The 23,892-nt window shown below is 41.5% G+C and overlaps 2 protein-coding genes across 5 annotated transcripts in view; one reads left to right on the forward strand and one right to left on the reverse strand.

Moving 5' to 3' along the window:
- Positions 1-15,091, reverse strand: part of TRAM1 (translocation associated membrane protein 1) — a 34,037-nt gene extending 18,946 nt beyond the window's left edge. The window contains 7 exon segments of the mRNA XM_025477960.3: positions 129-213; positions 1,783-1,841; positions 3,208-3,324; positions 3,449-3,570; positions 5,848-5,911; positions 14,803-14,895; positions 14,897-15,091. Of these exon segments, the coding sequence (XP_025333745.1) occupies positions 129-213; positions 1,783-1,841; positions 3,208-3,324; positions 3,449-3,570; positions 5,848-5,911; positions 14,803-14,895; positions 14,897-14,926 (570 nt within the window). The 5' untranslated portion in view covers positions 14,927-15,091.
- Positions 15,092-20,894: 5,803 nt separating this feature from the next.
- Positions 20,895-23,892, forward strand: part of XKR9 (XK related 9) — an 85,265-nt gene continuing 82,267 nt past the window's right edge. For 2 of the 4 annotated variants that reach the window (XM_025477965.3, XM_049103805.1), the window contains exon 1: positions 20,895-21,092. The gene's annotated coding sequence lies outside the window, so the exon portion shown is untranslated. Of the gene's footprint in view, positions 21,093-23,446; positions 23,629-23,892 lie in introns of all 4 variants that reach the window. The other 2 variants (XM_025477963.3, XM_049103806.1) reach the window with 2 other exon arrangements.

The following is a 23,892-nucleotide window of genomic DNA, read 5'->3' on the forward strand; positions in this document are numbered from 1 at the left end:
TGAGGGAAGAGTTGAGGTGGGAAGGAAAGAAGGTTAGAGATGTGAGGAAATGGTTAGTTTTAGGGACTTTTCAAAAAAATGGAAAAAAAATGACAAGACAACTTTTAAAATGACAAATCCCAGCTTACTTTTTTGGTTTTCTGGAAGTAGAGTTCAGGAAAAGCATGGAACCAGTAAGCCAACTGGGCTATGTAGAAAAACTTCATTTGAAATCTGCACAAGAAAGCAAAAAAATATGGTTTTAAAGCATAGTATTTTTAAAGTATAAAGTAAAAACAAGCACTGGAAATCAGGATGTACTGAGTAGCCACCTTCGTGTTATCATTTCAGGTCTCCGTGCAGTACTCTGTGCACCTTTCACGGCTCCCCAGCAGCCACTTCCCTGCATCCCTAAGAATATTCTCACCACCAGTTGATTCCTCTGGATTAAACAGCAGATGCAAAGATATTATCTGCAGAACGCTGATGACCTGCATGCTGGCTGGGAGCAACCAGACCACCTTGTTTACTAGTAAATTAATACTGATTAGTATGTCATGTTAGCTACTGAAAACGTAAGAACATGACTTTGGGGGAGTCACCTCACAGACTTTTAAGGTTTCATCAAAAGGAAACAAAAAGAGGGACACAAAAGTGAAGGTGCATAGATGAACGATCACCTGAAATTAGTATAATCCCAACTGCAAACTCCCCCCTACCCCTGGCTTTTTCTTAGGGAAATATGGTAACTCTACTTGGGTAAAATCAATAGTCTTTTGACATTATACCCCTCCAGTCCTCCCATTTTCTCTTTGTTCTACCTTCACCCTCTTCTCCAGACTTCTAGAATAGAAAACACAAAGCCAAACAAATAAATTTTTTGGAGGAGAGGGGCAATAGTCCCATATAAATATGATGTTTATAACCCTACTGCATAAAAGCTCATTTTTAAAAGTCAGAATGACTCAGCATGGCTATTACTGCTGGACTTAAAACAAAGGTATGCATGGTCATGTTATTCCCTTCATATCTTTTTTCCAATTCTCACATAGCAATGCATTTACTGAATGCTGTCTAGGTGATAAACACCTACATACAGCCTGGCACAATGAAGGATATATAATATAGAGTTCCTACTGCAGTCAAAGTACACAGTCTTGTGGGCATGAGCACAATGTAAGACTTACATAAATGAAACAATTATAGCACATTCAAGACAATGCATAAATATTACCTAAAATATTATGCACCAAAATGACAAATTCAGGAAAGCAAACAACAATATAGGCTAAAGTAGCAAGGAAAAATAATATGGAATAGTTGTGCTAGAGCTGGGCTTGAAAAATGAGTCATTTAGCTAAATGTCTTTGCAACACTGAGCTGTTTTTACAGGACTGTACAGAAACCTTGGGGGATAGAAGATAAAGAGACAATCGCCATCTTGAAGTTAACAGTGTAAGAGAATAAGAAATGAAAGGAGTAAAAAGAGACTGAGGCATAGAAAAGGAGAAAAAGTACAGAGAAGATGGAGAACTGATGAGAAGAAAGGATGAGGAGAAAGGAAAACATAACTAAATTAAGATTATTGTTAAAATCAGTTTTTTCAAGCTAATGAACATGGAAATATTATCATATACATGAAAAAAGTGCACAGGAATTTTTTTTCTTATGGCAGAGGGACTGCCAATGACACACCTATGGTATGAATTTGCCAAAGCCCTAAGGAGAATGACAAGAATGGTTCTGCTTAAAAGTGACATGACCATGGTCCTTAACTAAGAAAAGCCTGCTAAAATGACTTACGTCATCAGGTTATGGGGGTAAGCCCTCCACAAGATAGTTGGGTCTGAGATGTAGTTTTCCTAAGAAAGAAGATATGAAAATTAGCCTATTGAGTATAATGCAAACTTTTTGGAGAATAAGACACTATTTGCATTTCTTGCACATCTATAATTTCCCAGATTGGGCTCCAAAGAGCCCACTGAAGTTAAACTTTTTAGTTGTTTTAATTATTTTTGATTCAGTTGAATTGCTTATTTTAGCAAAGTGAAAATCACTATGAAAGATATAAAGTCAAATAAGCATAATTCCTGGCCTCAAAATTCTTTCAATCCAGTAGGGTAAAAAATACATGTATGCGAACAAACATAAAACAACCAAAAAACAGTAATGGTACATAACAGTGGTAACAACAGCTATGGGAGAATTTTGTCTTGGGCGATCACAGAAGGGTTTTGGGAAAGACGCAGCACCTGACAGGAGATGGAGGATCAAAGTGCTGCCAAGTTTTATAGGGTGATGTCCACACACTAACCTAAATCTTTTTCTTAGATAACCAGATCTATTCAGTGAGAATTATTGCACATGTACAAACATTAAAAAAAAAAAAAAAAACAACCTCTCAAGTGAGTTAGTTTTAATAAGAATATTTTCCTACTGAAATGTAACACTTCTATGTTTAAAGAAAATTATACGATAGATTTTAAGTGGAAATTACATATATTTATAAAGTATCATTAAAGCAGCGGCATAAAGTGCAATGAGCCCTGGAAAGATTAAGTTTTAGTCTATTTCCAACATTAATATTGTACACGTTGCCTGTTTATTCATCTCTAACACGGCAATTAAAAATGATTGTGTCCTAACAAAGTAAAAAATATGTAAACTCTAGAGTGCATATAAATTTCAGAGATTGTTAGTAATAATACTAATGTAAATATTATCTCTCCCCTCACTAGTTAGAATTATATACTTAAAGGTTTTGATAACTTTAACTGAAAAGTTAACACAATATTTTAAGTTGCTTCCACACTACTTGGACTGTTTTTAAAAGAAGAAATGACTACAAACATTACAACTCAAACAACCCAGTAAAAGTTATCACTGACTTCTTACTCTTTTTGCTAATACAGAGATACCTGCAAATGACTACAAGATATAAAAACAACATTCAGACTGACTAAAAAAGAGTAAGACTTTCTGAAACATTAAACACAGTTTAGAATTTCTGCCGCATAAAAACTAATGCAAAGAGACTTATCGTTGAAAATTGATTTATACTAGTTCAATGGGAGAATTCCTAATCTTAGATAAGAGTAGGAATAGAGGAGGGATTTTCTACGGTTCAGGATTTGCTTATAAGCATTAATAATAGGACATCATTTTCTGTTCTGGGTATGTAACATAAATACTTTGTGAAATGAAAATTTAAGCATAGTGTATACTTACAGATATTAGAATGAATGTGCCCCAAATACAAGAAAAAAGGTAGAATGCACTAAGCTGACCAGATTCATTAAACTTGCTGTGTTTCGTTTTGGAGAAATGCATTCGCCTGTTAATTTTCTAAAAATAAAAACAACCGTAAGTAATTAAGAATATATTATAAAGCATATTCAATATGTGACTACTGTTAAGTATGGAGAGCTAGTATTTTATAAAGTATAGATTTCTAAGATTGTATACTTACATCCAACACATACTCTTGAATTATGGCATGAATAATTATCGCCACTAGCATGTAGAAGAAAACTGTAGCCAAATCTTTGATACCATAGTAATAAAGGGATGTTGATTCAGTAGCTTGTTCTTCTGAAGGCCAAAAAGGACAGAACACACATACACAAAAATATACGTAAGATTATAAAAACAGCACTAAGTACAACATAGTTATGGAAACAAACAAGAAAAGACTAACCTAATAAATAAGTTCTATAGAAACATTATAGGTGATTTGCTCTTGGACATCTTAAGTCTTAGAACAATGAAAATTGAAGACTATCCAGAAATCTAAGGCCTCAGAAATTACTTACAAAAGACTTGACACATGTTAGTTACAGCCATTAAAGACCAAAAAACAGGGAAGGGGAGGCCATACTCAGATCCTTGGGAAGACTCTAAAGTTGATATTATTCCAGGCAGAGATTAGGTTACATCAAAGTTATACTTAGCCTACTTTTCTGTCTTTTCAAAGAATTTTTGAAATTTTCTACCTCTTTTCAACTAGACACTTCATTATGATTCTGATAGAAAAACTGATTTAACTTCTATTTGAATGGAGTTTTGACCTATAAGCACTATAGACAGAGGCAACTGCTACTTAAAATTGTTTTTGATCCTTGAAATTATTCTATCTTTCAAAACAAATCTGAATCAAATACTTGTGAATTGCTGTTAAGTTGTTCTCAAGCTTTATGTTTATGGAAACTATTTGGGGAAAAAAGCATTACTCTTCTCTGGCATATTCAAATTTCAAAACAACTTTGTCATTTTGAATGATCTGATATCTAAGTCACTAAACCAAATATGGTTGACCCTTGAACAACCCGGGTTTTAACTGTGTGGGTCCAATTACCTTTAGATTTTTTTCAAGAAATACAGTACTGTCAATGTACATTCTTGCCCTTAAATTTTAATATTTTCTTTTTTCTAAAATAAGTTTCTTTTCTTTAGTTGACTTTAAGAATGCAGTATATACCACACATAACATATAAAGTATGTGTTAATTGACTATGTTATTGGTAAGGATTCTTCTGGTCAACAACAGGCTATTAGTAGTTAAGTTTTTGGGAACTCAAAAAATTGTATGTGGATTTTTGATTGCACAGGGGTTGATGCCCCTAACCTCTGCATTATTTAAGGGTCAAATACATTTATGCAACTATATAACTGAATTAGACCCAATTCAATGTTAAATAATTAATCTTAAATTCTAAATATAGAGTCAAATACTTGTCTGAATATGTTAATATTTTATTAACCAAATACTCTCACCCATGCTGGTTAATTGTATATCACTGTATTCAACTACAAGCAACTTCCAGTAACTTGACTTTCACATTGCATAATTTAGAAATAAAACTTTTAGGGGCACCTGGGTGGCTTAGTTGATAGAGCATGTGATACTTGATCTCAGGATCATGAGTTCAAGCTCCACGATGAGAGTGGAGCTCCCATTAAATTAAAAAAGTGAAAGAAAGAAAGAAAGAAAGAAAGAAAGAAAGAAAGAAAGAAAGAAACAAAGAAAGAAAGAAGAAAAGAAAGAAAAGAAAAGAAAAGAAAAGAAAAGAAAAGAAAAGAAAAGAGAAAAGAAAAGAAAAACTTCAAAAAATAAAGCCTGAAAGTGCAGTTTGGATGCTATTATAATTCCTGGAGCTTACTGACATTTAGAGGTAGAGTACAACAAAAACACGAAAATAAAATAGACTTAAAAGGATTGTTACTTTAGGTCCAAAACATAACTCACAGATCAGAAAAACTGAACCTAAACATTGTACCTTTAGAAACCGTGACTGAATGATAACACTTTGGACAAATATATAATATCTATTCTTAGAATTTTCTTATGAAAAAGATCAGAGGGAAAGGAAAAAAAAAAAAGTCCTCCAATGGAAAGTCAAGTCCATTTACAAAATAGCCAGTAAGTGTTAAACAGATTAAATTTGATTTTTCAGGGCAGCCCTGGTGGCTCAGCGGTTTAGTGCTGCCTTCAGCCCAGGTTGTAATCCTGGAGACCCGGGATCGAGTCCCATGTTGGGCTCCCTGCACGGAGTCTGCTTCTCCCTCTGCCTGTGTCTGTGCCTCTCTCTCTCTCTCTCTGTTTCTAATAAATAAAATCTTTTAAATAAATAAATAAATAAATAAATAAATAAATAAATAAATAAATAAATAAATTTGATTTTCACATAATCTATAGAGTGAAGCCAACAAAACATCATTTCTTGCATTACAAAATCATTAAAATAACATTCACTCCAATCATGAATGAAATCTATGAAAATTAAAGAATTTAGTATTCATGGTAATTTCCTAGTTTGTTCAAGTAAACCCTTCCACTTAAATAGAAAATTCTGAAAGAAAACTACCTACCTGTTGCAGGGAGGGTAACATTGTACTGAAGAGTAACAAAAATGATAGAGGCTTTCGCTGTTATCTAGAAAGAAAAAAAGAAAAAAAAAAAAAAACGATCAAGTCAATATGTGACCTTCTCCAGAGTAGCAGATCAGGGGAGGAAAACATTATGAGTTCTGCCCTTAAATCTAAGAACCAAGGGCACCCTGGTCCTTGTGGCACTGTGACAGCCCAATTGGAATTCCTAATCACCACGGGGTTGAGCTTGGGAGTTGACATAATTCACGAGAATGCTGCAGTTTAGACGAGGTTTGTGTTATTCTTAACTTCAAGATTTCAAAAGAGACATTCTATAGTTTCTGTAAATAGGGATCTGACAATGATTCTCTACCCTAGACCTGTACCATAAACAAAGTCCCTATCAAAAAAGCCTGAAATGTAAATTAATAAAGAAAAACACACTTACTACCACAAAAATGGATCAAAGGTGGGGTCTGTGGTGTGTGTGTGTTTATCTCCCACACATCCGGGATAGTTAAGTGGTCAATAAATATTTAACTGACCTGATAATTGGTAAAAGTGGTCAGAACAGAAAAATGGAATGCTTACTCAATATTTATAGGCACGAGATAATGTGCTAGACAAGGAAGGATAACAAAGACGAATGATACAACCGCTGACCACTTGCAGCTCAGGTGGGTCAGGAAGACAGGTAAACAAATTGTTATAATACTATACAATCAGTATTCAGGATAAACAAATTTTTTTTTTGTTGTTTTGTTTTTATCTTCCTGGGGTGGGGTTCTGGAAAGGCTTCTCAGAGGACGTGGTGTGAACTGTCTCTTGTTGTAAAACAGAAGTTCGAGGCACCTGGGTGGCTCAGTTGGTTAAGTGCCTTTGGCACAGGTCAGTATCCTGTGGTCCTGGGATAGAGCCCTGAGTCTGGCTCCTGCTCAGCAGGGAGCCTGCTTCTCCCTCTGCTCCTCCCCCTGATCATGCATGCTCTCTTTCTCTCAAATAAATAAATAAAATCTTAAAAAAAAAAAAAAGAAAAAAGGAAAATAGAAGTTCCTTAGGCTCACAAAGGGGGATGAAGAGGGCAGTCTAGGTAGAAGAACAGAAAGTGCAAAGGTTAAATATTAGCAAACATGAGGCCCGACACGGATACACATTAGTAAGTGGTAGAAAAGGCTAGAAAACTGTCAATTGCTAGAAAGGGCCTTGTTTGTTGGACTAAATAGTTTAGATTTTATTTTGGCACAACTGGAGAATCAGGAGATGGGGGAAGTTCATTTGTGCTTTTTGGGAGGATCATGGATATAACTAAGTGGTCTCTCAAGCTCCCTCAAATCCAATCTCCACGCTGCAACCAGAATCATCTTCTGACCATGTTAACACCTTTCCCCATGCCCCTCCATCCCCCACCTCCACCCTGAAAATTCTTCACTGGATTTCCATTCTTTCTAGGATAATGAACAAAATCTCTTTAAAAAAAGATTTATTATTCATTTATTTAGAGGATGAGCAGGGGGAGGGGCAGAGGGAGAGGAAGAAGAGGAGACAATCCCACAACTCTGAGATCATGACCTGAGCCAAACAAAATTAAGAGTCAGATGCTCAACTGACTGGGACCCTCCAGACCCCTCCAAGAACAAAATGTATAATGTGGCCCATATAATAATCCCTGACCCTTCCCCTCTGGCTTTACCTCAGACCACTGCCTCCAGCATTCCTCCTGGCACAGGGTCTGCACACACAGCTCTATCTGAAACCTTGTCCCTCCCCCCTTCGGATTCCAGTCCAACACATCTTTTCAAGGAAGCCTTCCTTCCCTGTCTTAGAGAAGGTCACTTCCTTTGTTAGATTATCTCAAAGAAGGTTCCTTTCTTTCCAAACACATACTCTTGGTGTGATAGTATTACTAATTTCTGTCACACTCATCAGAAAGTAAGCTCCATTAAGAGTTGGGACCATGCCTATTTCTTCACAGTATGGTTAGAGCCCAGCATGGGGCCTGACCTATGTTAGGTGACTGATCAATATTGTTAAATACATACTAGATAAAATATAAACTGGAGTAAGTACACAAGTCAAACATAAGACTTCTGCAAGAGACCACACAAAAGATAGTAAGGCCTGAACTGAGTCAGTGGCAGTGGGATAGAGACAGAACTTCTGAGGCAGGATAAGGCTTGGGGAGCAAAAGGCAAGAGTTGAAGATTACGTATGGATATGTATAGCTCGAACAACTAGGTGAAAAGTAATACTCTGAATACCGGAGGAGTAGCAGCTTTTGGAGCAAAGAGAAAATACCGCGTTTTAGATAAACTTAGATTTCTGTGAGATATGCAATAGGCAGATCAGCCTAAACCTCGAACTCTGCAGTGAGACCCTTGTTTACAGTAGGTAGTTGAAGCTGTGGGGACATATAAATCATCTACAGAGAGTGCACAGTGTTTGTAGAGAAGTAGGACAACATTAGAATCGTGGAGTGGGCAGAGAAAAACCTGGTGGCAAAATAAGAAGGAATGATGAGAGGCAGAAAGAGAATGAAGATAGCTTGATGCCCCACCGCCAAGGGGGAAATGTTTCAAAGAGAAGTGGCAGAAAAAGAATACAATGGACCAGGATGGTTTAAGAAGCCATCAACAGTGATGGCTTGAGTGATTCCAATGAAGCAGTGAGAACAAAAACCTCACCATAGTAGACTGAAGAACACAGGAGAAACAAAGTGTATCTAGCGATAGTTGTCAGGTCAAGATTTATGTTGCTTTTATGATGAGAGAGACTGAACCTAAGTGGGGGAAATCTGGAAGGTGCCAAGGAAAAGGAGGAAATTAAACGTATAAGGGGATAATAGAAAGATCTGGTAGGGAATGAAATGTAAGGATTGAGCCAGAAGTTAATCTCGAGGTTTTCTTCTTGGATGGAGAAGAAGATAGTAAGTAATGGATGAGACAGTTCAAAAGGCAGGAAAAGTGAAGAAATTCACATCTAATAAACTCTTATTTTCCCTGTGTTGGGGGGGGGGGGTGTAAAAAAAAAAGCAGTGCCATCTGTTAAGCATAATTAGGGGCCAGAATGATGAGTATTTATGTGATTCCTATAGGGAAAGGAGCTGGCCTGGGAAAAGTAAAAAAGATCACTGGGTGTTACTGATGTCTGAGTTTAGAAACCTTTGATTTGTAATATAATCTATCAGCACAAGTGTATGACTTTCTCTGGCATCCCTTAGCAATCCATGAATGGAGAAACTCAGAAAGGCAGAGGGCAGACTGGATCGATGGCTGGGTATTTGCAGGGCTAATACGGTAAACAGATCAAGAGCGAAAGGGAGCTGAGGGCCGGGGGTGAGTGTGGACAAGTCAAGTGTGCAGGAAGAAAGTAAAGCAGAGAGGGTCAAGGTACCATAAAAGCTTAGACTAGATGGAGAGTTGGCATATGAGCAGTAGAATGAAGGTCTAACAAAATGTAGATTGTGGCTGAGTTCTGCTATACTGGAATTTAGAATCTGGAAACAAGGCAAGCCTACGTGATGAAGTCCATGGAATGGCCACAAAAGTGAGTTGCTTAACTGTCATAGATATGTAAAGGTCTTGAATAGAAAAAGCCAGCAAGGCTTCTGGTATTACCATTTGGGTCATCCACATGAATGCACTAGAGCAGAATGATGGCATGAGTTTCCAGGGCAACACTGCTTTCATGTGATTATTTTTTAATAAAGTTAATTACTAAATTTCATTTTTTGATCATGAAAATTTTCACTAATTTCACTTTTATTTAGATTTCACATATATCAACATGTACATACTTACTCCACGTATCTATTTCTATTCTGGAATATGAGGTTGCCGCTACCATAGCTAAGAAAACTTCTCAGGAGTCCTTTACAAATGACAAGTAAAACTTTTCAAAGATAAATATCAAATACCAAAAGCAACAAAAATTAGATTATCTTTTTATGGTAGGCTTCCAAATAAAATTAAAATCTGGCCTCCAGCTACTTTAGCATGTGGCATTAAGTAGAGCAAGAGGAAAAATACAAACTACACACCCCTAAAGTTTTATAGAAAAATCATGCTACTAGCCATTTCCAGGCCTCCTAAGCCCCACACCTCAGCCAGCACTGCTTTAAACTAATATTATAATCAATTAATGGTAAGACAAATTAGTTTGGAATAAAATATGCTGCAGAAATATATTAATACACTCAGAAGTAAAAATAACTGAGTTTATGACAGTTTTGGGCCTGTGTATCACTGCTTTCCATTTATAAGAAAAGGGGGATCCCTGGGTGGCACAGCGGTTTAGCGCCTGCCTTTGGCCCAGGGCGCGATCCTGGAGACCGGGGATCGAATCCCACGTCGGGCTCCCGGTGCATGGAGCCTGCTTCTCCCTCTGCCTGTGTCTCTGCCTCTCTCTCTCTCTGTGTGTGACTATCATAAATAAATAAAAGTTAAATAAAAAAGATCCATTTATAAGAAAAGAATGAAACTTAGATACATCTTAAACAGGATCCACAAACTCTAAGGAATTCCCTATTTCTGTGTTGCATGTATGAATACGCTCATGTTTTCTTAATCAAGAGGTCACTAGCTTGGGCTTTATGTTTTTTTGTTAAAATTATTCTGTACTTTTTAGACGAAGGTGTGATTTACTATACTGACTGTACACCTGGAAGATAAAGATGATTTTTGAGTATCACATTCCACTTCCCCATGAGCGTAAGCTTAAATAAAATTAAGCCCTTAAAAAATGAGACAGGAAGAAAATGTTAGCATTAAGGCAAGTCATCCTTAAACATAACAAGACTCCGAAACGGTTGCAAGATAGCTATAATTGTAAATGTTCCCACAAACCTGCATGGCACAAGCCACCTAGATTCCTGCAGAGAAGCTCCTTTCTAGTAAAAAATATTCCTCTTGAAACCCGTAACTCCTCACTCCTCTTATCCTCAGTTGGATTCCCAAACACCCCTCTATTTTCCAAATGCTCGAGTTTTCCCAACTCAAATATGGAGCCATTAACTAAAGACCATGATTTGCATTATGTGGACAGATACTGACTGTACTAAAACCATGATTTCAAAATTAACAAGCAATTCTTGATAACATGAAGTTTCCGGGAAATTAAACTTAGATTTCTTCAAAACAGACTACTTCCTTATCAACCTTTTTACACATAATCTCTTTAGAAGCTAACCTGATAGGACTCTTCTCTCACATAAAAATGCTGTCTTCTATTTTCAACTTTGATAAAATATCTAATGAATAGTAATAGCTACTATTCATGGCATGGCTCCTGCAAACCAAGCATGGAACTAAAGTCATGATACACATTATTAGTTAATTTAATTCTCAGGGTAACAAAATGAGCTCTGTTTTACAGAAAGGACCCAAGTTCTGAGAAGTTAAATCTGCCCGAGGTTACCCAGTGTGCAAGCTGCAGAGCCCTAACGTGAATATGGATCCCTTTAGCTATAGCATCTAATGCTTCTACAGTATATTTATATTGATTTTTCATTTTGGCTAGTAATACAGTATCCGTTACTGCTTTGTCAATTTCTTGGTAAATCTGCTCACATTTTCTCAATATATTTACACAAAAGGTTTAACAGGTTCTACTGCAAAAAAATCAACTTCTCTATTATTCTAACACAAATACTCTAATTCTATAGTTGTATCACTTTTGAGATTCAGTAACAATTATTTTAAAAAACTAAATAAAATTAATTTTGTCAGGTTTTTCCAATATGTAGATAGCATGAATTCAAATCCTAAAACTTCAACATATGGTAAGAGAAATGTACAACTTGCACAAACTTCCCTCTTCTGTGTATTACTTTAACATTCTCTTTTGAACTATAAACTTCTATTTAGATCTCTGTTAGGTCTATTTAGATTTATAAATTTTACAGATTTACGTAGAGGCAAAAATCCACTTGCTATTAAAAAAAAATAACTGACATGGAGCGCCTGGGTGGCTCTGTCGAATAAGTATTTCAGTCTCGATTTTGGCTCAGGTCAAGACCTCAGGGTTGGGAGACCGAGCCCAATGGCTGGCTCCTCGCTCAGTGGAGAGTCTGCGTGCTCCTCCCCGCTGCTGCCTCCCACCCCCAATTAAACAAATAAAATAAAATCTTAAAAAAAAAAAAATCGTTGACAGGTGAGGCAAGGTATAGATGGTGAACTTCCCTAGAAATATGCTAAGAGATTGTGAAATCTTTTACATAAAAGTAAAGTTACACCATTTCTAAGTATCAGGATTTCTGATTTACATTCCATTTCATTCAAAACATTGCAAATATACCCTGCAGGTTATATTATTCTTAAATTATATTTTTAAAGTCAGGAATTCTTACCATGTGGAGATGGGTTATAACAAGTTTTACAAAACTGTTAAATAGGCTGTACATATACAGGTATTACTTCTAATATCAAAACAGAAAGTACATATAAATACAAAATTCAAAAAGTGAGTCCAAATGTTTAGAATTGTATTCTTCATATCATACAGTCATAGAGTACTTTAAACAGTCATCAGATGCAGTCACACCATATTATCTGATCCTTGTAACACGACAACGGCTGTGAGAATACTACAGGTGCTGTTATTTCCTTACATTGAAAAACTGAGGCTTAGACTTGGGTCACCCAATAGGTAAGTAGCTCAGGGCCAGCCTAAAAAACGTGGGACATTTGTTAGTTCTTTTCTACCTTCTTTTCGACCATATCTACTACCTCGTTAGCAGTGGATTAAGTGGAATAAATGACACTGCCAGGAATTAAAAGCATCTGTCTAGATCCAGAAAAGCCTATTAGAAGAGAAACAAAGCAAACTAAAATGTTATACTACCTAATAACATTTATAAAACCCACAGGGACTCCAGTTAAAAATTCTATTCGTTATATAAAAATTAGTGAAAGGGAATAAAGGGAAAGGAGAGAAAATGAGTGAAAATATCAGTGAGGGTGACAGAACATGAGACACCTAACTTTGGGAAATGAACAAGGGGTAGTGGAAAGGGAGGTGGGCGGGGGGGTTGGGGTGACTGGGTGACGGGCACTGAGCGGGGGCACTTGTCGGGATGAGCACTGGGTGTTATGCCATATGTTGGCAAGGAAAGGGAGGTGGGTGGGGGGGTTGGGGTGACTGGGTGACCGGCACTGAGGGGGGGGGCACTTGGCGGGATGAGCACTGGGTGTTATGCCATATGTTGGCAAATTGAACTCCAATAAAAAAAAGAAAAATCAGGAATACGTAGTTAATACAGCCACCCCCCCCCAAAAAAAAATTCTACTCATTTTATTCATTAAAAATCGTATTCGGCTGTCACTGGCTGCCGCATTCTACTGGTTTTTCTTTTTTTTTTTAATATTTTTTTTATTTATTTATGATAGTCATACAGAGAGAGAGAGAGAGGCAGAGACACAGGCAGAGGGAGAAGCAGGCTCCATGCACCGGGAGCCCGACGTGGGATTCGATCTCGGGTCTCCAGGATCGCGCCCTGGCCCAAAGGCAGGCACCAAACCGCTGCGCCACCCAGGGTTCCCCTACTGGTTTTTCTTAAGAATTTTTAACCCCCCCCCCCCCAAAAAAAAGAATTTTTAACCCAACTCATCCAACAAATGTTTTTTTAAGCACCTACTATGTACCAGGTGCTATTCTGGGCACTACAAACAGAGTAATAAAACTTCAAAGCCTCTGGCCTCACTGAAGTTACATCCCAGGAGGAGGGAGACAAGGAATACATAAGTAAAATAATTAGTGTAGGGGATCCCTGGGTGGCTCAGCGGTTTTAGCGCCTGCCTCTGGCCCAGGGCGCGATCCTGGAGTCCCAGGATCGAGTCCCGCGTCGGGCTCCCTGCATGGAGCCTGCTTCTCCCTCTGCCTGTGTCTCTGCCTCTTTCTTTCTCTGCGTCTATCATGAGTAAATAAATAAATAAATCTTAAAAAAATAATTAGTGTATCTGATGGGGGCACAGCGTCTATACACAGAAACATTAAAAAGGAAAAGATCAGGAATGGGGCGTGTGTACCGAGGAGCGAGGGAAAGAAAACCCGTAGGATGCTCCGTACACGTTCACCTTGCAAAGTTTATCACCCACATTCAACAGCTGTGAAAGAAGTCATCAAAATACGAGATCTGTGGGAAGAGAATTTACACACTCCTGACATATTTCCATCGTCTCCTACTTGTCGGAACGAAAAGAGAATCGCTCAGGCTTCTTGGCACGGCTGTTGAGAAGCTGGATTCACGGCTCAGACCCTGTGGCTTCACGGGAAACGCGAGAGCACGGCAAAAAAGGAAAAAAAAGAAAAAAAAAAAAAAAAGAAAGAAAAGTTCGCGAAGTGGCGGTAGCGCCGGTGGGGGAGAAGAGTGCAGACAATCGGGCGCGCCGGACTCGTGGCGACCGCCCGCGGCCCGCGGCCACCGCCCTGCACGGAGGGAGCGGGCGCCCGCGGCGTGTGCCCCGCGCGCATCCCAGCCGGGGCCTCCGGGGACCCCCGCCCGCCCGCCCGCCCGCGAGGCCCGGCCTGCTCGGGTCTCCAGCCCTCGCCGGCCCCACGCACTCGGCGCCCGCCCGCCCGCAGCCAGCTCGTCAGCTCGTCAGCTCGTCAGCTCCGGGGCCGCCCCCGCCGCCGCCGGCCCCTCGCCGGCTGCCACGTAACCCTTCGCGGGAACCAGGAACTGCGCGGCGCGGCCGACGTGAGGGGCCGCGGACCGGCCGGGGGCGGGGGCGGGGTGTGCGCGGCGGCCCGGGGGGCGGCCAGGCCTGCCGGGGCTCGGCATCCCGGGGCGGGCGCGGGGCGCGGCGGGGCCGGGCAGGGCCGGGCAGGGCCGGGCAGGGCCGGGCAGGGCCGGGCAGGGCAGGCCCGCACCTCCCCCCGTCCCGGGCCGAGGCGCCGAGGCCGGCAGCCGGGGGAGGCGCGGGCGGGCGGGCGGGCGGTTGAGGCGCGGGGCGGACTCACCTCGAACATGAGCCCCAGCAGGAAGACCATCGCCACACAGGAGACGATGTCCGCGTGATTCTGCAGGATGAATTCGTGGCTCAGGACCGGGGGGGCTCTTGGTGCTCTTCTTGCGAATCGCCATGGCGAGGCCGCCGCCCGTGCCTGCAGGTGCTCGTCCCCGGCGCCGCTCTCCAGCTGCTCACAGACTGGCTGCCGCCGCCGCCGCCGCCGCCTCCCCCTGGCTGCTCCTCACCGCCCCGCCGCTGCCGCTCGCTGGGGCTTCACTTCCCATCCCACAGCCAGTACGCAGCCGCCGGGGCCGCCCGGAAAAAAAAAAAAAAAAAAGGGGAAAAAAAAAAAAGAGGCAAGCCCACAGCGGGGGTGAGCATGCGCACCAGGGAGACGGCGCTCGCTCGTGCCGGGGTCGCCCCTGCGAGCCCACAGCGCCCCCTGGGGACCGGAGGCCGTCGGCCCACGGCCGGCCTGGGTGGGGAATCGCAGCGGCGCGCCCACCGCTCCGCTCGGCAGCTCGGCTCCTGGGCTCCGCCGTGGAGGTTGGGAGTCGTTTGAGGCGCGAGCTTCCTGCGCGTAGTTAACAGGCGGGGGCCGCGGGGGGCCGCGTGCTGTGGCGTGCGTGGCCCCGGGCGTCCCCTCGCGCCCTCCTGGCCACGCTGAGCCGGGGTGTCCCTGGTGAGCCAGAAGCGCCATCGAGGGAACCCAAACCTATGGCTGCAGCCTAACTACACAAGGGCAAGGTGCATTCTTCAGGTTTGGCATCTCAAAAGTCAACTTCAGGGTTATTTTAAACACTCTTGGGGACTTAAAAAGCAACGGCAACAAAACAACCCTAGAAAACAAACACCAAAACTATCTGTTTAAAGCTTGAACTACTTTCTGGAAAACACACACACACACACACACAAAAACACTTCCTACACTTCCTACTTAGCCTCATCCATCCATCCCCATCCCTCCCTGCGTCTCACCGAAGACAGCCAGGATTAGTTTGGGTTTACTTGCTTGATACTTATTAACAACACTTCTTAGTAATCTAGAGAGCTTGTTAAAAAAAAAAAAAAAAAGAAAAGAAAAGAAAACGGTTTGTGGACGAGACAGATCTTCCTCTCTCATCTTTCTGCCTAGACCAAGACCGCTTTGTATTCCTTCTCTTAAATTGCACCACTGTTTACCCATTTGCCAAACCTAGAAACCAGTCATTCTGGACTGATACCTTCCAGCATCCTTCCACTTCCGAACTATCATCACACTCGGGTAATTTTAACCCCCCCCCCCTTACCACTGACAGCCTCGGGGAGGGACTTGCATTTTGCCTACGATTTTACGACTCCGCCGAACTGCAGAGTGGTTTAAGACGATGGGTTTTTGAGTCAGACTTCTGTCGCTTATTACCCTGAATGACGGTGGACAAGTTACTTGACCTCTAATGAGACTCGATTTCCTTCTTTATTTATCTCTTCATTTATTCAAAGAATATTGAGCGTCTACCCATATGCTAGGCATTGGGGATACCGAACTGAACAAAAATGTCAAATTAGCCTGTTCTTAGGAGCTTTCATTCTAGAGAAGGGAGAGGATCTTTAAACAGGGTTTAAAAAGTGAAACATGTTGGGCAGCCCCGGTGGCTCCGCGGCTTAGCGCCGCCTTCAGACCGGGGCGTGATCCTGGAGACCTGGGATCGAGTCCCACGTCGTGCTCCCTGCACGGAGCCTGCTTGTGTCTCTGCCTCTCTCTCTCTCTCTCTCTCTGTGTGTGTGTGTCTCTCATGAATAATAGTAAAAAAAAAAAAAAACCAAAAGTGAAACGTTAAATTGAGATGAGGGTCCTGGAGAAAAATAAAGCAAAGGGAATAGGGAAAACATGGAGAAGTTACATTTACCTGAAGACCTGAAGGAGGCAGGGGACCAAGCCACGCAGCTGTCATCCATAAAGAGGAGACGATTGTAATTAAGTGCGATGCAAATTACATGAGATGATTCCAGGAAAGTGCTTAGTAGAGAGTTAGGGCTTTCTACATATTCGCTCTTACTCTTCTCCTTTCTGGTCAAATGATTACTAGTTTCACTTACCTCCAAATCACCTTTCAGTTTTTACATCAGAATGATGCATCTAACAGGTTCAACATTTTTTGTGGCTTTCCTTTTCCTTCATGGAAGGCTAGCAGAACTAAATAGCTCTTCATGATTTGGCCCCTGCCTACCCAGACAGGCTCAAACCCAATCTCTTAGTGCAACATTTCCAACTCCACATACTATATATTGTAGATCACGCTCTCTTCCCATGCTCCCGACAGTTTTATGCCTGCTGCTCCTTCTGTCTGGAATGTTTTCTCCTGTCCTCTGCATACACCCAGCGCACTCCCACTGTTCCTTCAAGTCTCATTCATGCGTGATTTTCTTGAAACCTTTGCTGACTTCTATGACTGATCTAGGCATTCTGTCTCTTGGGATTCAACCGTATTTTTTTTAAAAAAAACAAATTTTAAAATTGGAAGTTAAAATTTTAAATTTTTTATAATTTATATCACAGAGTTCACCCATTTCAAGTGTATGGTTTGGTTGTTTTTAGTACATTAACAAAGTTGCACAGCTATCCCCATATTCTAACTTTAGAGCATTTTTATCATCCTCCAAAAAATCCTGTGCGCATTACCACTCACTCTCCATTTTCCCTCGCAGGCTTGGCAGCCCTTGGCAACCACTGATCTTTCTGTCTCTCTAGATTTGCCTGTTCTGGCATTTCATATATATAGAATTGTGGACTTTTGTGACTGGTTTCTTTCACTTGAGATAAGTGAGGGTTTTGATGTTCATCCATATTATAGCATGAATCAGTATTTCGTTCCTTTTTATGTGCAAAAATAATATCCATCATATGGATATATCACACCTTATTTATCCATTTATCAGTTGATAGGCATTCAGTTTATTTCCACCTTTTGATGATCGTGAGCAATGCTGCTGTGAGCCTTAGTGTATAAGTTTTATATGGACTCTTGTTTTCAATTCTTTTGGGTATATATCTAGAATTGCTGGTCATATGGCAACTTTATGTTTTACTTTTTGAGGAATTGTCAGACTGATTTTCAAAGGGGCTGCACCATTTTACAATCCCACTAGCAATGTCCGAGGATTCCAGTTTCTACTCATCCTTGCCAGCATTTGTTATTTTCTGTTTGTTTACTTTTCTCCATCCCAATGAGTTATGTGTCTTATTGTGTCTTAGACTTGCATTTCCCTACTAATGCTGTTGATTAGTAGTCTTTTCATGTGATCACTAGCCATTTGTATATTTTTGGAGAAATGTCTCTTCAAATCCTTTGCTTATATATGTTGGGTTATTTTTCTAAAAAATTTATTGAGTTAGGAGTTTTTAAAATATATTCCAGATACATGTCCCTTATCAGATACATGATTGGAAAATATTTTCTCTCAGTCTATTTGTCTTTCTGTTTTCTTGATGGTGTCCTTTGAAGCACAAAAGTTTTTAATTTTGATGAAGCCCAATTTATCTGTTCTCTTTTATCACTTTTTCTTTATGTCCTAAGAAATCATTGCTTAATGCAAGAAGACAGTGATTTACTCCTGCATTTTTTTCTAAGAACTTAATAGTTTTAGCTTTTACATTTAAGTCTATGATAATTCAGTTGTATTTTGTACATCTTCTGATTGCATCTGTTTTCTCAGTAAAATATGAACTGAAATCATCAGGAGTGGGTATAGTACAATGGAGTTTGAAGAGAGGATGGTGTAAAACTGTGGGAGGGTGAATGGATTGGGGGAACATAATCAAACAGCAGAGCCTCCTTGAGACTTGGGGACATAAATTCTAATTGAGACTTGTCTCCAGTCACACCCCATGCTTGGATCCAGGGGAAGAGGAGGCAGAGAGCTGGGTTTTGCCAAGCCAGTATGACAGAGGGGCAAGGATGTTGAGGATATATGCAGATGAGGGCAGGGCTAATGGAGTGAATGCTGTGAGGGGTGGTTGTGCTCTAATCCTCTATTACCCTCCAGCCTACAATCCACCCTTTTCTGCTGTAAAAGGCAAACCTCTGCAGACTGCACCCCTGAGGCTCCCTTGCCCTCTGACTTCTCATTGAGTTTGGCCAAGGGAAGGCACTAGCCAAAAGTCAGAGGAGAGTTTTGGGGATTTATTGTTCCTTGATTCCTCCTTGCCTTACTTCTTCTGGCAGTGGCTGTGTTTTCCTGTGGTCATAGCCCCTTTCAGATAGCCTTTTTCTCACTGTTCCAGCTCTTCCTGGGCTCTTCAGGCTGTTGGTGGTCATGGCTTCCCACATTCCTAATCATTGGGAACTTTGTTCCCCCCACCTGCCCACTTCTCTGTGAACAGGCCCTTCATTAAACACTCTCCAGCTAAATCCTTCTGAACATGCCATCTATTTCTTGCCAGTTCTCTGACAGATGCAGAGGACAGAGAAACAGTGCTAGGGCCTCTGAATGGGGGGGTGCCCATGGGGTTGAGGATAGTTAGAGTGAGACTCATTTGTTGAGAAGGAAGGGGTAGGGGAGTGAGATGCTGAGAGTGAGTTGTGCAGTCATTGGCCATGAAATGGTAAGGGCACGATGAAGGGAGGGTGTGCTGTGGTGGATGGAGGAGGAATGCAGCAGAAGTGAGGAGTTAAGCTTAATAGTTTAAGGCTAGGGTGCCACACTTCACATGGAAGTTCAGTCACCAAGAATGACTGAAGGGATAGGATGGGAAGGGAGCCAGGGAATGAGCCAGGTGCTAACGTCTGACATAAATGAAGAGGAGTCAGAGTTTAGTAGCTGATTGCCACAGGGGGATAGTGGGTGGTATATTTGGAGGGCATGGGCTTCCAAAAGAGCTGGCATTTTTCAGCAAGGGAGGAAAACTGTCATCAACCATAAGGCTCATGAAAAACACCCACTCCACCCCTGGGCTCTGTGGTATGTAAGGAGTGGGAGGGAAGAAACAGCCACCTCTTGACAAGGCATGAAGGAAAGCAGGTTTCAGTTTTCAGTTAGAGCTGTAGCCAGGTTTCTTAGTATGAAGGTGAAGAAGATATTCAGTAAGTGGTAGAAGGTGTGGAGGATTTGGCAGATGACACAGCTGGGGCCCTAGGGGGTAAAGTAGAAGGGTTGAGAGGCCAGGAGGGTGGCTTTTAGTTGAAATCATTAAAGGGATGAATAGAGTCATTTGGGGAAGAGAAGTTGGAGACAGTGGATGACACTGGAGGTTTGCTTCTAGAGGGTACCAAGGTAGAAAATGTTCTAATTCATAGTGGAATTATCCTGATGATCTTTTAAGGAGAAGCAGGGAATCTCTTCTAATTTTAACTTCCTTTTTAGGATTGATAAGAAGGGGTGACTGCCATTGAATCCTCTCAGGGTGGGTCATGGTAGTGGGGAAAGTGGTCTTACCAAGGTCCTTGGGGCTCTGGAGGCTTCTTTTAAACACACTGGGTGCTCAGGTATGTCCCACCCTGGAGGCCATCGTGTGTTCAGCACAGTGCTGATTGCAGTACTGCATGGTGTACAGTAACCACATTCTGGATAAGTGACTTTTTGGCAAATGTAGCTTTGGCCCTCAAATCTTGGGGTACTCAGGATATGTTCAATGATTTAGAAAAGGACAAAAGGCAGATTATAAAATCTTTGGCACAGGGTTACTCTAGTTAGAAATATGAAAGAAACAGAAAGAGTATCTTTGCCCTAGAAGGGGTTATCTCTAGTTGGCCATCTAAGACCTATATGAGGATGAAAAACTTGTGAGATGATGTGAGAGTAAAATGCAAGAAGGTGCCTGATAAAAGTGAGAACGAAAATGGGACTGTGATATTTCAACCTCTCCTAGATGCCAAAAGGATGAAGAGTGAGGAGCTATTTGTTGCATGCGCACCGCATGCCTACCACATCCTACCGGTATTTTGCTTTCACACAGGTTGTAGCATTTAGTCTTCACAAAAACCTTATGAAATAGGTGTTACAATTATAATTTAAAAATGGGGAAACTGAGGCTGAGAGAGGTTAAGTAATTTGCCCCAAATCACAAGGCTAGTAATTTGTTTGCTAAACTCATTTTTTTTTTTTTTTTTTTTTTAGAGATTTGTTTGCGAGAGAGAGAGAGAGAGCCTGTGCACAAGCAGTGTGGAGGGGCAGAGGGACCAGTAGATGCAGACTTCCTGCTGAGCCGGGAGCCCGATGCAAGACTCAGTCCCAGAGCTCTGGGATCATGATCTGATCTGAAGGCAGATGCTTAACCGACTGAGCCACCCAGGTGCCCTGCTAAACTCATTCTTATTTCATGTAAGTACTCCTCCAGGAGCTTCACTTCCCAGGAAGATGCTCAACTTCTAGAGAGCAATGAGTATCAACCTAATCCATTCCAGGGGATAATTCTGTCCTGATAGAAACACAGCACATTTCTTTTTTTGAAAGCAGGTCATTGATCTGTTTACATGCCATTGTTACATCATTTACAGTAAGTTTTTAAAATATAAAATTCCATTCATATTGTACGGAAGAAATTATTTATTTATATATTTTTAAAGATTTTATTTATTCATGAGAGACAGAGAGAGAGAGAGAGGCAGAGACAAGGCACAGGCTCCATACAGGGAGCCCAACGTGGGACTGGATCCCCAGTCTCCAGGATCATGCCCTGGGCCGAAGGCGGTGCTAAACCGATGAGCCACCCAGGCTGCCTTATTTTTTTTTCTTAAAAGATTTTATTTATTTATTCATGAGAGACACACAGAGAGAGGCAGAAACATAGGCAAAGGAGAAAGCAGGCTCCATGCAGGAAGCCCGATGTGGGACTCGATCCCAGGACTCCGGGATCATGCCCTGAATCAAAGGCAGACTCTCAACCGCTGAGCCACTGAGGCATCCCAAGAAATTATATTTCTATGAGGAAGCAAATTCACTCCATTAATAGTTGGAGATTATGTAATTTCCTTGAGTATAAATTTTACTGCTCTGGAAACTGTAAGCCAAATTTATAATGCAGTGTTGCTGCTAGTAGGAAAGCCTGGCAAGAGACGACACATCCACCTGGAGGATATGGCCATTGAGGGAGAGCTGGCTGGTAATGGTTATGAAAGTCTGTGACCCACCTAGACTATTCCTGTGTGCCACCAGGGCTAGAACTGTGATCTTCTGACTCTAGAAGCTTGAGGGACTCAGCGTAGACTTTCTCTCTTTTGTTATTTTTTTAATTTAAATTCAATTAACCAACATATAATACATCATTAGTTTCAGATGACTTTCTCTCCTTTAGCCTATAGCTTATTCCACTTTATTTAATCTTGCTTTATTTAACACATCAAGGGCCTGAATCAAAGCTTCTCTGGTAGAAGAGAGATCAGTTTCAGAGAGGGGTGCAAAGTGAAGATATGGAAATGAGAATGTAAATGCTTCCAATAAGTTTAACTTTGAAGAGGAAGAGAGAGCAGAATATGTAACTAAAGAGGAAAAAATGAGTCGATTAGGTTTTGTGTTTGCTTTTTTTTTTTAAGATTTTATTTATTTGAGAGAGAGAGAGAACACACGCACAAGCCCACAAGCCCAGGGAGGAGCAGAGGGACAGGGAGAAGCAGACTTCCCATTGAGCAGGGATCCCAATGCTGGGCTCCATTCTAAGACCCTGAGATCATGACCTGAGCCAAAGGCAGACACATAACTGTCTGAGCCACCCAGGTGCCCCTTGCATTTGCTTTTGAATGATGTGACAACTGCGCATGTTTAGATGACAAGAGGGAAGGATGAGAGGGAGAGGCTGAAGACACTGGAGAGATGGGAAGAGGTGGGAATGATGGACTGAGGTCTCTGTGGTTTGGGATCTACCAGAACATAAGTAGAGGATTACATTTACATAGAAGGGGACACCAGTTTTCACACTGAAAGGAAGGAGAAGAGGTCAGTAGAGACAAGGCAGTCATGGCCATGAATGGAGGTTCTCCCACACGGGTGATGAGATCAGGAGAGGAGCAAGGAAGACTGGGAGCCAGAATCCTTTTCTGGATGAATGAATGAATGAGGAGACTAATGGCAGTAAGGGTGGAGGGAAAGATGGCTGAAGGAGCAGGGGTTTCTCAGGAGTAGGGTGGCACTGTAATGGTTTGGAAAGGGAGGGGATTGTCAGCCGCACCTAAGAGAGCTGAAGGAAATTGGTAGTTTGAAGGGAGGGCTATGATAGAGTCATAGCAATTGGTGAAGGGAATGTTTGGTGTAACAGTTGAGGATGTAGGGGAGTTTGTTTGTAATGGAATGGATTATGTTAGTCATGATTTTCTCAGTTGCAAGTGACTGAAAAGAAGATATATTGGGCTAAAAGTTAACAGAGTGAAAAAAAAAAAAAGCTTCGGGAACTGGAGTGCATTGTGGATCTTAGAAACTAGAACCAGGGGCACCTGGATGACTCAGTAGTTGAGCATCTGCCTTTGGCTCAGGTTGTGATTCCAAGGTCCTGGGAGCGAATCCCACATCAGGCTCCATGCCGGGAGCCTTCTTCTCTTTCTGCCTGTGTCTCTGCCTCTCTCTGTGTGTCTTTCAGGAATAAATAAATAAAAATCTTAAAAAAAGAAAGATACTAGAACCAGGCATTTGACATCATAGGGACGCTCAGCATATCTCCTTTTTTTTCCTGTCTTTTGTTTCAGCTTGCTTCATTCTTCCCTTACAAGGTAAATGGACTGTATTTACACGGCAGAGAACATGGCCACTTGGAAGTTCTGTCAGAATAATCCCAAAGAGATACCTAGACTCATCTGGCTTGGGAGCATGATCACTGGGTCAATTTTTGGTCACTCATTTTGGTCACGGGCTTTTCCCTGTGGCGAGGGTGAGTTAATTAGTAGGTGTGGAAAAAGGGGTGTTGGACAAATAAGAATGAACCACCACAGGAACTCCAGGGAACATGGTGTATAAGTTCTAGGGGTAGAGGAACAGCAGGAAGTGGTTAGATCAGGGGAGAAAAATCCAGCAGCAGCATGAATATGAGTGAATGAGAGTAAGAGAGGATGGAGTGACTTGTGTTTGAGGCAATGGCTGAGGATTCTGGGGGTGTCTTTGGCAGACACAGAAGAGAGGGTCTTAGTTTGGAATT

The sequence above is a fragment of the Canis lupus genome, chromosome 29 (assembly GCF_003254725.2).
Source record: "Canis lupus dingo isolate Sandy chromosome 29, ASM325472v2, whole genome shotgun sequence".
Lineage (NCBI taxonomy): Eukaryota > Metazoa > Chordata > Mammalia > Carnivora > Canidae > Canis > Canis lupus.